The sequence below is a fragment of the Coffea eugenioides genome, chromosome 11 (genome assembly GCF_003713205.1).
Source record: "Coffea eugenioides isolate CCC68of chromosome 11, Ceug_1.0, whole genome shotgun sequence".
Lineage (NCBI taxonomy): Eukaryota > Viridiplantae > Streptophyta > Magnoliopsida > Gentianales > Rubiaceae > Coffea > Coffea eugenioides.
This window is the reverse complement of record NC_040045.1, coordinates 30,896,856-30,911,050: the sequence shown is the minus strand read 5'-3', so window position 1 is coordinate 30,911,050 and position 14,195 is coordinate 30,896,856. Positions and strand designations below refer to the sequence as shown.

Sequence of the window (14,195 nt, the reverse complement as noted above, 5' to 3'; positions counted from 1 at the left end):
GAGATTCTTGCAGTTTTTTTTGCTTTAGAAAAATTCAGGTCATATTTGTTAGGTGCTAAAGTGATTGTATTTTCTGATCATGCAGCATTGAGATACCTGATGACCAAGAAAGATGCGAAACCGAGGCTCATACGGTGGATATTGCTCCTACAAGAATTTGACCTGGAGATAAGGGATAAAAAAGGGTCAGAGAATTTAGTAGCCGACCATTTGAGTCGTATCCCCGTTGGAGAGGATAGTGAACCATTGAAGGATGCATTTCCTGAAGAGCATTTATTTTCTTTAAATTCTCAATTGCCTTGGTATGCTGATCTGGTCAATTATTTGGTAACCGGTAATTTTCCTGCAGGTTGGCCAAAATCGAAGAGGGATAAATTGAAGAGCGACGCCAAGTATTTTATCTGGGATGATCCGTACCTGTGAAAGAGGTGTACGGATCAGGTGATGAGGAGATGTGTAAGTGAAATGGAATTTCAATCGATTTTAGCTTTTTGTCATACTTTTGCCTGTGGAGGTCATTTTGGACCCAGGAGAACTGCTCATAAGGTTTTAGAAAGTGGATTTTATTGGCCTTCATTGTTTAATGATGCCTATGTGTTTTGTAGGACATGTGATCGCTGTCAAAGGGTAGGTAATATAACCCGTAGGGATCATATGCCCCAAGTCCCGTTGATTTTTGTTGAAATTTTTGATGTCTGGGGTATAGATTTCATGGAGCCTTTTCCTGCTTCATTTGGTTTTTTATATATTTTGCTGACAGTTGATTATGTGTCTAAATGGGTGGAGGCTAAGGCCACTCGAACTAATGACTCGAAAGTAGTTACAGATTTTATCGGGTCTAATATTTTTGTGCGATTTGGAATGCCAAGAGCTATTGTAAGTGATAGGGGAACGCACTTCTGCAACAAAACCATAGCTGTGTTATTTCGCAAGTATGGTGTACTCCACAGGGTCTCAACGTCGTACCACCCTCAGACCAATGGTCAAGCGGAGGTGTCGAATCGGGAGATTAAGTCCATCTTGAAAAAAATGGTGCGCCCCGATAGGAAAGATTGGAGTCAACGGTTGGAAGATACACTCTGGGCCTATCGGACGGCATACAAGACCCCTATAGGGATGTCACCGTACAGGTTGGTATTTGGGAAGTCGTGTCATCTTCCAGTGGAGTTCGAGCATAAAGCATTTTGGGCGGTTAAGCAATGCAATATGGATATTGAGGAGGGCGGAATTCAAAGGAAGTTACAGTTACAGGAGTTGGAGGAGATTCGCAATGAAGCCAATGAAAATGCGGTAATTTATAAGGAGAAAAATAAGATTTTTCATGACCAACAGATCTCAAGGAAGACATTCGAGTGTGGGCAAAAAGTTCTACTGTACCACTCCAAATTGAAGTTATTTCCAGGTAAATTACGTTCTCGTTGAATTGGCCCTTTTGTTGTGACTAATGTCTTTCATTATGGTGCAGTAGAGATCCGAAGTTTGAAAACTGAGAAAAAATTTGTAGTGAATGGTCACCGTCTCAAGCCATATTATGAAGGTTTTCCAATTGAGCGGGTGGAGATGATGCACTTAGAGGACTCGATTTGCTTAGTTTAAGCAAAGTTTTGGACAACGTCTAGCCAAAGACGTTAAAGAAAGGCGCTTTTGGGAGGCAACCCAATTGTTAATTTTGTTGTTTTAGTGCTTAATTGTTAAATTATGTCGTTTCTCACGTGGGTATTAGTCACTCTTGATGTTTTCTAACTCTGATCAGGATAGGTAATCTTGGCGTACCCACGTGAGGAGGGCACGCGTTAAACGTCTAAGTCCAAGTCTCGAAGTCAGTGGTACTGGTTGAGATCTTTTGCCTATTGTTGTTGCGGCTATTTGAAGCTACTTGCTTATTTTAAAGTTTAAGTTCTTGTGGTTGAGTGCTGCCGTTGAATTTCATACTTTCCTGTCTGAGCACCAGTGGTACTGGTTGCAGTGTTGCTTAAAATTCTTAAACTTTCTCACTTTCTATTTGGGTATTGCTGGAATTGCTAGCTCTTTGGGTTAATTGCTGATTTTAGTAACCTGTTTTGGGTTCTTGACTGTCCATTTAGAGACAGTGACTCCTGTCCAATTGTTGGTGACTTGCTATATTTGCTATTTGGGGGCGCCCGTGACGTTTATCTTTGCTTATTGGGGGCGCCCGTGACGCTTATCATTGCTACTCAGTGGGGTATACTGGACTTGCTTGGGGTCTTTTTCTAGCTCTTAGATTCCTGTATTGTACTTTCTATTGTTTTGGTTTGCTTGTTGGTCACCATGGTGAGGCCTCGATCTTCTTCTAAGTCTAGGACACCTAAGCAATCACAGCCTCCAACACCTCCACCTACTATTCCCGCCTCTGACCCCTCGCACGAACCTTCCTCCTCTGGGAGGAGAGCTCGCCTTGGGAGACAGAGGGGCGTCCATATTTCTGATCCTGCACATTTTGGGGGAAATCTGCACTTCACTAGGGCCGCCGACAAGCAGCGATATGCTGTTTGTTGTGAGCGGCAGATCACTCCCTGCCGATATCTGGACCTCGCCACCTTAGGCCTTCTAAATATTAGCGTCCCCTTCCACAATTTGATCAATGGCATTGGGTGGCGCCCATATTCCCGTATTGTTGCTCTCCCGACCTTCGTTGAGTTGGTTCGGGAGTTCTATGCCACTTTTGAGTTCACCATTACTACCGATTATTCTGCGTCTACCCCCGATGTCATTCGCTTTCGATTGATGGGTCAGGAGTTCCACCAGTCGATTACTGATTTTAATTTAGCTTTTGGCTTTATTGATCCGGCCTATGCCGCCTCTCGGGAGTATGCCGAGAGTGCGTGCGACTACATAGAGCCTTTCTTCTCTTGTTATCGCAGTATGTGGGAGGCGTTGTTTGTCGACCCTGCCCCTTATGATTCTCGCCAGTCCAAGAGCTCTTACATCAAGGACCCGGCTTCTCGCTACATCCAGCGCTTTTGAATTTTGATGATAGACTGGACTTTGTTCCTGAATGGGGTTATGAGACTCATGTTTTTCCTAATGATCAATGGGCTGTTGCAAATTGTGGAACTTATTTTGACTCAGGTTATTCAACTGACACATGCCCCGCATTTCAAGATAATCTAAGTGCTCCAATTGATACTTTTGGAGATTTTTCACCCCAATATCAAACGCAGTATGACCCTTATTCAAACGGGTATGATCAAGGATGGTGGGATAATTCCAATTTTGATTATGCGACCGGACCAATGGATTTTCAACAGCAAGAGTCTCAACAGCCATCGTCCATGTCAGGTATGTCTCTTCAGGAATTGATTGAATTATTTACTAATACATACCAATTCCAACAGGAGACACAAATGAGGAATGAGATGATGAAGGATGCAATGAGTTATCTGGCAGATCAACTATGTCTATTGACATCCAGAATAAATCGATTGGCTTCTCAAATGGAAGAATTGCCCTCGAAAACCATTGTTGATCTAGAAGAAAATGAGAGTGCAATTTGCTTGACTAGTGATGAGGAGATGCAAGGGTGTCAAAATGAGAAATCTACAGATGCAGTTGAAAAAGAAGTCGAAAAGGAAGAAATGGAAACCCGACCGCAACCCATTCAAGTGAATGAATCCAGTGAACAATCTCCAAATGCGGTGACATCTTCTCCACTCCTTAATCAATATTTTCCTGACTCCTATTCTTCAATTCCTGTTACTGAAATTGATTTTATTATACCAGAAAATTTGAAATTTCATGACAGGAATAAGTTGAGAGTGGCAATGGAAAAATATCTTGAACCGAAGAATTCGTGTGATGGAGGAGTGAATGGAGAATGCAAATTATCATTGACTTGTTTGGCACCATCAACTAGTCCATGGAAAATCGTAACTCGTGTGCTCAAAGATTACTCCATCTATGAGGGTTACCAGGATCATATTGAAGAGGAAGCATTGAAGCGAGTCACAAGATTTTATCCTCCGTGAACAAGCATAGCATGTCTAGCCAAAGACATTAAAGAAAGGCGCTTTTTGGGAGGCAACCCAATTGTTGATTTTGTTATTTTTGTGTTCAATTTCTTAAATATGTCGTTTCTCACTTGGGTACTAATCACTCTTGATGTTTTCTCACTATGACCAGAATAGGTAATCTTGGCGTGCCCACGCGAGGAGGGCACGCGTTAAGCGTCTAAATTCAAGTCTCATGGTCAGTGGACGTTTTACAATCTTGGCGTGCCCACGCGGTGTCTGACGACCCAAAAATGAATTAAAAAAAAATTTAAAATTTTATTATTACAAAAAAAAAAATTTTAAAGTAATTTCCAATTTGGACGATTACGTTGGAGTAATTTTGAAAAAAAAAAACATTTCCCTTTTCTCTTTTCTTCTTTTCTTTCTTTCTTTCCTTCTCTTCTTTCTTCCTTCTTCCCCACTGCCCCTGTTTTCCACTTTTTCTTCTTGTCCTACATTCGTCCACCGCCGCCGCTAGCTCCTCCTCCAAAGCTCGCGGCCCCCACCATCAATTCCCCCCACCATCAATTCCCCACCAGCGCGCGAGCTCGCGCTCTACCAGCCGCGCACGCCGCCTCCCCTGTTCTCCCTTCGCAACTTCACCAATAGCCGCGGAGCTACCCGCCGTTCCCCTCACTCTCCCTTTCGAGCTCGTGCTCTGCTGCGGCAGACCGCCGCCAGCCGCCAGCCGCCTGCCCACGCATCTCACGCAACCAGACTGCCATCACCGCCGCCAACCCACGACGCGTGAGGCACCAGCTTGCGCAGCTCCTCCTGAGCTCACGCACCTCCACTAGCCACCGTCATGCGCACACCCGCGCGCGTGGCAGAGCCTGCTCCGCCGCACCTCACCCACAGTCTGCTCCAGCACCGGCTCTCCTCCAGCTTCGCCCACAACCAGAGCATCCGCTACCCACCTGTCGCGCGCGCAAAGCTCCGCCAGCTCCCTCGCGGCCAGGAACTTCCTCGCGCGCAGCCACCGCGCTAACACCTCACCCGCGCAGCACCTCCTCCTCTTCACGACCATCAACTGTCCAGCCCCGCCGTCACCACCTGTCAATTTCTGACAGGTGGAGGTATTGCCATTTCTCCCCCAATTAGTTTAACTCACTGAACTCTGTGTATGGGCTTCCTGATGGATTAAAGAATGTGATGATTCGACAATTTCTGGGGTTCTTTTTGGACAGATTTGGGTCTAATTGCTACCATATGTGGGGATATTTTCTGATATTTGTTGAATTGTTGGCCGTCTGACCTTCCCTGTGTGTATACCAGTGGTACTGGTTGGAGTGTTTTGTTTACATTCATTGATTTTATGTGGTCGCCTGTCTGATTGTGAGCTAATAACCTTGTACTTCTGTTGTTGTTCGCATTTTGACCTGTGGTTGCTGAAATTGCTAATTTCTGGGGTCATTTGCTACTTTTCACAGGTTGGATTTCTTGTTGGATCCAAGAGGGTGATAATTTGGGCATTTTCTAGGGTCAATTTTGAGACAAAATTACGTTTATTTGCTGTTTCGTTTGGGGATATTTTCTTGCATCGATTACATTATTGAGTTGGCCATTTGCTTTAGTTTTTCCCTGTGACTCACCAGTGGTACTGGTTGAGATTTTTGGCCTATCGTTGTGGCTCCTAATTGAAGATTCTTGCTTATTTTAAAGTTTAAGTTCCTGTGATTGGGTTGCTGCCGTTGAATTTAATTCTTTCCTGTCTGTGCACCAGTGGTACTGGTTGCAGTGTTGCTTTCCATTTCTTAATCCTCTGTGCTGGACTGCCTATTCGATTCTTGAGTTTTCGTGCCTGAACTGTCTCTCGATTCTTACCATTAGTTGCTGGAATTGCTGGTTTCTTGGCCAAATTGCTAATTTTGAGCGTTTGACTTGGGTATTTGACTGTCCAACTGGTGACATTTGTTGCGTTTCACTCGCTTCAATCAATTGAATTCATTGCTCTGTTGGTATCCCTGTTGGTATCACTTGAGTTCTATTTTGCTAGTTTCTGTCTTGCGTCCTTTGAAGTGCCTTTGGTTGGGTATTTTCTGCGTTTGTTGTTGAATTGGAGGGCTACTGTGCCACGTCCATTACTTATTGCTGTTGGTGGCGTCTAATTGACTTGCTGGGAGTACTCTATCTATTGATTTCAATTACTAAATCTTTGGAGCATTTGTTGCACTTTGGACGCCCTTAATTCTGAATTTGACTACATGGGGTCCATAAGTACTTATTGATTGCATTTGCTATAAGTGTTGGGGTCTGGTTTAATCTGTGGGAGATTGAATTGTGCATTTTGCTCATTGGGATGGCTTTAAAAATTGTTGTTGCTTTGAATTTTCGGCTTCCATTATTTGTTGGCAATTGTAGTCTCTTGTTGCTTAGAGTGATATTTAGAGTTCATGGTGAAGCCACGAATGGCACCAGCTCCAGATGTGAGTTGAGAGACTAGAGACTCGGATGACCCACATTGACGTCACCATGCAGGACTTGATCCACAATTTCCACCTGAACGGCCCCTGTTTTGATGACTTCAGGGAAGTACCGTTGCCCCTCTCCTTCCTTCTACTTTTACATTATCACATTGAGGGCAATGTGTGAATTAGGTGTGGGGGGGAATCATTGTGGTGCTAGTAATTTTATTTTTAGTTTCTAGAGTTTTTTGTTTTTCTTTATTTTTTTTAGTTTGTTTTTGTCCATCTTTCGTTTATTTCCTTTTCTTTTTGTTTTTTCTAGTGGTCAGTTCCCATTTGAATACCAAGTTTGATGTTGGATTTTTATCTCTAATTCTGATATTACCAAGTTTTAGTAATAAAAGGGTATCAAGTTAATGTAGTTGAGTTCAGGAACATCTCGTTGGTGAATATCAATAATTGCTTAACTTTTCTAATTTTTAGTTAACTCTTCTAGGTATAGGGAATGATTGTTGGCATTTTTCATGTGAATTGGTCCAGTTATTAATTTTAGTTCTCCATGTTTGGAAATTTGGGGCTGACTGCTGTTATTTTTATGTTATTTTCAGTTATTGTGCTATATGGTTGTAAATAAGAGTTGACTGTACTCCGCTAGTGGCTACTACTGAGTAGCCGGGGGCCTTCACCTAAAGTGTCGATTCTCGCGTCAAAAGGTAGTAGTTACTATGAGTGCGTGGTCCCGTAGCGATTGGAGCTGAGTAACCGGGCTCCTTCATCTGTCAAATGTTGGAGTTCGCGTCAAAAGATTCTAAGGACTATAGATTAAGTCTTTTGTTATTTATTTCCATTAAAAAAACAAAAAAAAAACAAAAAAAGAAACAAAAAAAGAAACAAAAACAAAACAAAAAGAAAAAAAATAAAATAAAGATTATGTTAGTATGTGAATAAGTCAGCTTGTCGGTTCGTGATCTTAATGTCGAGATTTTGGTTAATAGTTGAACCATTTGTTGATAAATGTGAGCAACCATTCCTTTTTCTTAGATTAGTTTGCTTTAAATTGGTGGAGTTGGTGGTTGGGAAGCTAACCGGGGTGATTTTTCTTGGATCTTGACCTGTGACGCTTGATATTTATTTTTTTGGGTATCTTGGCAATACGGTAATTGGAGCAACAGCCATTGTCAAATTGTGGTGTTCAATTGCTGTTCTCATGCTTGAGGGCAAGCATGATCTAGGTGTGGGGGGAATTGATAGGGTGTTAATTGTTAGTAATTTTATTGTTAATTTCTCCCTTTGTCCTTGCCAAATATTGTTTAAATTGTTAATATATACTTATTTTTGGTATCTGGACGTAATTTCAGGGAATGGAGTAGAAAACTACCAAAAAGAAAGGAAACAAGAGACAATTGGGCTAGGGCCCACCTTTTGTACTTCATTGGCTCAAGTCCTACGGGAGATAGCATTAGTAATCTTTTTTTTTGGCTTCTAAGAGGATCATCGGCAGGGACCACGAGAGGAGAAAAGGCTTTTCTTCATTTGGCCTTTAAGAGAAAGAACGTAGAGAGGCTCAAGACAAGAAGAAGAATTCGGCAGGCTTGTGCTACTTCGTGGGACCAAAAAACTACATTTTCGGCTGCTGATGAAGAGAAGACTCGTACTTGGAGTCCTACTATCAATAGGAAGCAATGAGCAATTCGGCAGGGCATTCTTCTAGTAGTTTTTGGACTCTAAATTTCGGCGGGGACCACGGAGAGAAAGCATTAGGGATTAGTCATTTTGGCTTTCAAAAGTTTTTAGCTTAACTTTTAGCATAGTTTTAGTTTTCTTTTCTTTCTTGGCTCTTTGGATGGCCTGGACCTCAGTTGAATTACTTGGAGATTTTCTCATGAGGCGTGGCTAAGTTTTCCTAGTCAAGGGGACAATTGACGATTTGGTTCGACAATTACTGTGAGATCGAATCTGTTTTAATTATTTTCTTCATTTATTGGTATTTATATGTTCCTTGATTTTAAATGCTATGGCCTTGTGTATGATTGATTAGTGCGCAATAATTAATTATTCATATAGGCTATTTTTGCTAAATAGGGGTAATTGAATCCGTAATTGTTCGTTATCTCTACCTCAGTAGCAACTGGCGTAATTGGATTTATGTCAGGGGAGCATATGATCTAGCTTAAACAAACCCTCGTAGCGTGTTTGTTGGTTAGGATTGTGCCTTTCTAATTATTAATGCAATCTAGGAATTAAATCCTACGGTCGTACCTAGGGTTATTTTTGGGTTAGAGAAATAGCTAACGGTCGTACCTTAGCTATCGAGGAATTAAGGAAGGGTTGGTTGTTTATCGCGTACATGGCAACTATAACTAATCTATTACTAAATGTTGGAATTATTTCTGCATCAATGATCAGTGCATGAACCATTTCTGAAGTGTACCCTTGGCTAGAACTTCTCTTAATTATTTGATAATTAGTTATTTGAGTTGTAGTTATTTTATTTTTATTTTAATTTATTCCAAGTAATTTAGTTACTATCATTTTCAAAAAACCCCCCATATCTGGAACTTGAGAAGAAATTAAATTATCCCCAGTCCCTGTGGATTCGACCCTACTTACCGCTATATACAGAATTTGTATTTTATTTGAGCAAGTATTTATTATTGCACAGGCTCGACACCTGTCAGATATACACTTTGGTGTTGACCATCATAGTGAATTGTTGTTGTTCCACTAATCATATGAAGTTCATGTATTAAGGTAACCATACAATCTCTCATTATAAACTTAATAGTGGCAGGCTTGCTGATGTCATTGACACAGAACAATTGAGTAGCGCAAGTGAATTCAGATGTAAGTAACATCATAATACTTCAGCTTAAAACTTGCAATAAAAATTGGTGTGTCTTCATTCAACAGTACAAGGATGTCATGTACTGTGCGAATGAGCATACATCTACAACAAACTACTAGCGAAATCCGCTTCATATGTCTTCAAGTCTGGGTAAAGTGGGGTCAGTGAAAAACTGCTATTATTAGCAGCAGAAGGACGATCGATACCGAAATCGTCAAGAAGGTTTTCATTTGTTGAATGTCACTCTCGATGCATTGCACCGGATGCGAGAAAGTGTTTGATTGACGGAGCACTATTCCGGGACTATTGAATGAGCTTTTTCTGCTTATTGCTTGTCGATTAGGTGAGGCCGGGTAATAGTTAGTCTGAACAAACTCATGATCCCTCCCTATTGGATGAGCCCAGGCAAAAAAAAAACATGTTTTTGTTTCACAGTTGAAGTACAAGAAGCCCTTCATTGGTTTCTGTGACTCCACGATCTTCAGGCCAGCCCTTTTTCCACAATTACAGTACCGATATTGGTACTTTAACTCATTAGATCCGCCACCAATATTGCTAGATGAAGACATGTGAACAGCGTAAAACTCCTTTAATAATATGTTAGGCAAAGTGTTCGGTGGGAGAATGAAGTAATAGTTGTCTATTGAGAAGAGATCAATCATATAGGTGGGCGAGTGATAATATGCGGCGTTAGAAGATGTAAACTAGTAACTAATATTTTGTGCGGAAATGAGTACATATGAAATCCCAAACTGCTTTTTGTTGTTAAAGATACAAAAAAACTAGTGTACGCAAAGCCGCATATGTTTCGATCTCTACTATGATAATAATGTAAACAAATTTTATAAAACCTGTTTGTTAGTCAATGTGTTCGGGTTAATGTTGTATGACAATGCACGTGTTGTAACTTTATATGTGCTTTGTGTAACACACTTTGAACTACGAAAGCTATTATTGACTGTAACTCGTGACGTTGCCTTTTTTATTACAACTCTTGGCCACAAATCTTATACGGTATAACAAGTAGTTGGCATGAACTTACGCTTTGTTGTTAAAAAATATCATGCTCGTTTAAGGTTAAGACAGAGTTGATTTAAATGGTGTCTTTGATCCAAATCGTGGGGATATTTGGAAGTAGCAAGTGGATTATGTTACAAGGTTTCGTGTTAGAGGCTTCATCGAAAAGTATGTTGAATTTTCTGTGTAATGCATTCCTTGCTGCTGGAAAAAATGGTAACTGCAAAATTCTCAAAGAAGCATGCATTCAATTGGCCACATGAACATCTTTGCTGTTGGCTCAAAATCAAGAAACCAATGGTAACCTTCGATCCAATTTATGGGAAAACATGTATGGACCCCATACTGTAATATGTTCATCATCCAAATTTAATAACAAGTACACTTATGTACAATGAGGTCTACTGTCAATTTAAATGTTCCATTAACATACAATAAGGTTAATATAGTCCTTCTCATCGGATCAAAACCTAGTCTACACCAATCCAAAAGCTATATTAGACTCATAACAAGGTACAAATGGGAAAAGATCAAATTTTGTCCAACTACAGTCACATCTCACTTAATGAAGTTCAGGCATTACCAATATTCAACCGCCCCCGTTTTGATTCTTCCAGGTTTGCAAAGCTGTTCGGAAACTTAGATTTCTCTGCTGAGATACACAATCGCGCTGTGTACAGCACTCGATACTTGCCAACATTTTTCTATCCAATTCAAACGTAATAAATATTTTTGAAAGCAAAGGTAACAACTATAAACCACAATTCCGTATGTAAACTAGGAAAAAAATATGCGAAAATTGTAATACCTCTGTAAGTTGAACAACCAACCTTCCGCTCCAATGCTCTAGGAATGTCATAATAAAGACACCACTGTCACATCTGTTCATGTTGTCTTCTCATTAGTCAGTTGGAGTATATATGTTGTAATAAAATATTTGCAACTCTAACAATAATGATGTGAGAAGTCAAACTATTTACACTTTATTTGGTGAGTGATGAGAGACATCGGCAACTGCAAACGAGAAGCTGGAGAAGTCAATTTCTTTGCCAAACTTTGTCATCACGACCAACCCCAGAGCACATTTCAATAGCACCAAAGATTATGTAAAACAGATTAGAAACACTACTGTTTCATCCTCTTTTCTTGTAATGCATTTAGGTGACAATCCAACATACCAGTCGATTAAGTACACTTATGTCTTTGCTCTTTGCTTAATCACTATTCGGGTCTAGCAGGTGCACTTTTCTCTGTGAGACATCACAACTGTAGACAAACCAATACCCCTCTATGCATACCGGGACAAGTATCTGAAAGGAATGAGGAATAAAAAAAAAGTAACACAGAAAAGGTATGTAATCTGATTCTACATTTTTGGATATTTAACATCTAATAAAAAAGTCTTGGATTAAAGGTGCTAATTGCATATCCACTCATAATCGCGGGATCAACCCCCGTATTGTTATTGCGAAATTTGAATAATTTTTTCAACTTAGCAGATAAGCTGGCATTAGACAGCTTGTCGAATTTTTCCATTTTTAAAATTCCTTCCTGCAACAAATAATATGGGCGAGTGGAAGGAGTGTAGAAGAGATCAGTAATAGTGCGTTGGCTCGTAATACCAATTTAGATATGATATAGTCCAAATTTCAAACTCACAACTGCGATGGATTCAACGATGTAGCTTTCAAATTTCCTGCTTTTGGCAGTTCTTCCACCCTAATTCATGAGACGAGCAAACATATCAATCACCTAATCAATATTCAATGGTAACCAAAACATGTTACAATTGCGTTTACCTATCACTAATCCAATCAATAAATTGATAATCAAACAATTGGAATAAATGTAATAAATTATTGACCCAATTCGACACATGCTTGCCATTATCCAGTGTCTTCAAGTCAAGTCGTGTCAGCGAGAATTGAAACATTTGAATAAGTATGTCCCTATCAGATCCGGGATACAATTTAACGATTTACTAATAATTAATACTCGTACTCCAAAAAGCAGACATGTAATGTATATGAAGTCAATTCTCATCCATTTTCATACTGTTTTCCTGTGCCATCTTACAATGAACCACATGCCGGTATTGTTGAGAATGGATCACATTATTGAATTAATAGTTTTGTCAAGAAACTTACTTGAAATTTTTGTCCAGGTGCCATGCATATGCAACTACATTTTTATTATATAAGTTTACTATCACACGTGCTGGTAGAATATACTCGACTGACCACAGAACGGTGCTCTTCTTTGTTACATATATAGACTTGTGCTTTATCTCAATGTCAAAACCTTCTAAAAAACAAAGAACATGCATTTCATATGATTTCATATCTATCGTTGTGTAACAAATTGTGAACCAATTTGTAACAGTTTTCAAACATACTGTAACTAACAGTTTTCAAACACCACTCTATTAAATTTCAAACACACTGTAACTTTTCAATAACTATTTTATAACAGTTTTCAAATCCACTGTAACTTCTCAATAACTATTTTGTAACACTCTTCAAACACACTTTAACTAACAGTTTTGTATTAATTTTCAAACACACTGTAACTTCCCTAACTATTTTGTAATAGTCTTCAAGTACACTGTAACTAACAGTTTTTCAAACACACTGTAACTTCCCAATAACATAACATGACATTAGGCTTATCTAGATGTAACTTGAATAAAGTCACACTTAATTATTATCCTCAATTCAGCTTATCTAGGTCATGATTTATGCAGCTAACATTGGTGTGTTATGACAGTAAATCTAAAAGTTTTCGATCATGACTAGCGATAATTCAAACCCATATAGGTAGCATCATTATGGTATAAACACAGTTAATATATGTGTCTATCTTTTACATTTATGTTACTCGAATTAGAAACTTATGAATAATATAATAGTACCAACCTTTCCGCTTTAGACCATATGACCGCAACCTACATGGTGTTTATGGCTCATGCAGATGTGACGTCGATGCACCTGCAATCAAAGGTGGTTGCACCGTAGATTGACCTTTTTCAACAGGTTCTGTGACATTTGACTTATATTGTTCCTGCTCTTGAAGTGTATAATGCTTCCTTGCTCAATTGTTGTCATGGTGGCCCCTTGTTGCAATCCCTGACTGATATTATCAGGCACGACTAATGAGGTATAAATTGGATTCTCCATGTCCATTACATCTTTGTTCAGCTCTGGGAGTTCTCTGGCTTCAATATTTTTCCTCGTGTTTGCATCGTCTTCTTCATACTGCGCTGCATTATGCTCGTCTTCTTCAGACCCTTCCGTATCAATTTCATCAGCATCATCATCCTCATCATTGCCCCCTTCTTCGGCAAATTGAAATTTCAGCTCTTTTTTGGTATCAAGACTCTTGTGCACTGTATAGCCTCATGTATATGTTTTTTTTTCCTTTGTCCAACGCTTCAGGCCCAGAAGTGGAAGCTTTTGCTCTCGGATGAGAAGAGAGCATTTTTGCAATCTTTAATATCCTTTGTTAGCTACTAACAACAATGTTATACAGCTCATTTAGCTCAGCCTGCAGTTACATGACGACATTATCAATCCATAAATGAGTCACATGCTCTCAAGAATGGAATACAATACAGGGATATACAATAGTACTACATCTGAGTAAAAGTTCTTAATTTAACATTTGTACTACTACGGTAAGGTTCTATAACTGCAAGTTCTATGGCAATAAATAAAATAGTCACAGCGAAGATTGAATTTTCATTTATTTATAACATGATTATATTGAATTTTCATTTATTTATAACATGATTATTCAAAAGATCACTACATTTATGTTTTACATGCAAGTGATTTAATTCAAGATAACTTATTTGTTCAATGTAATATTGGAATTAGTTTCATATATTAACATGTAACTGTGTGTTGTTACAAGCTCATA

General features: G+C 39.4%; 1 protein-coding gene across 1 annotated transcript; it reads left to right on the top strand.

Moving 5' to 3' along the window:
• The first annotated feature begins 861 nt into the window (after nucleotides 1-861).
• LOC113752256 lies at nucleotides 862-2,235 on the top strand. Its single transcript, XM_027296375.1, has 2 exons — nucleotides 862-1,290; nucleotides 2,026-2,235. The coding sequence occupies exons 1-2, from the start codon at nucleotides 862-864 to the stop codon at nucleotides 2,233-2,235; spliced, it is 639 nt and encodes a 212-aa protein (XP_027152176.1).
• Nucleotides 2,236-14,195: the final 11,960 nt, after the last annotated feature.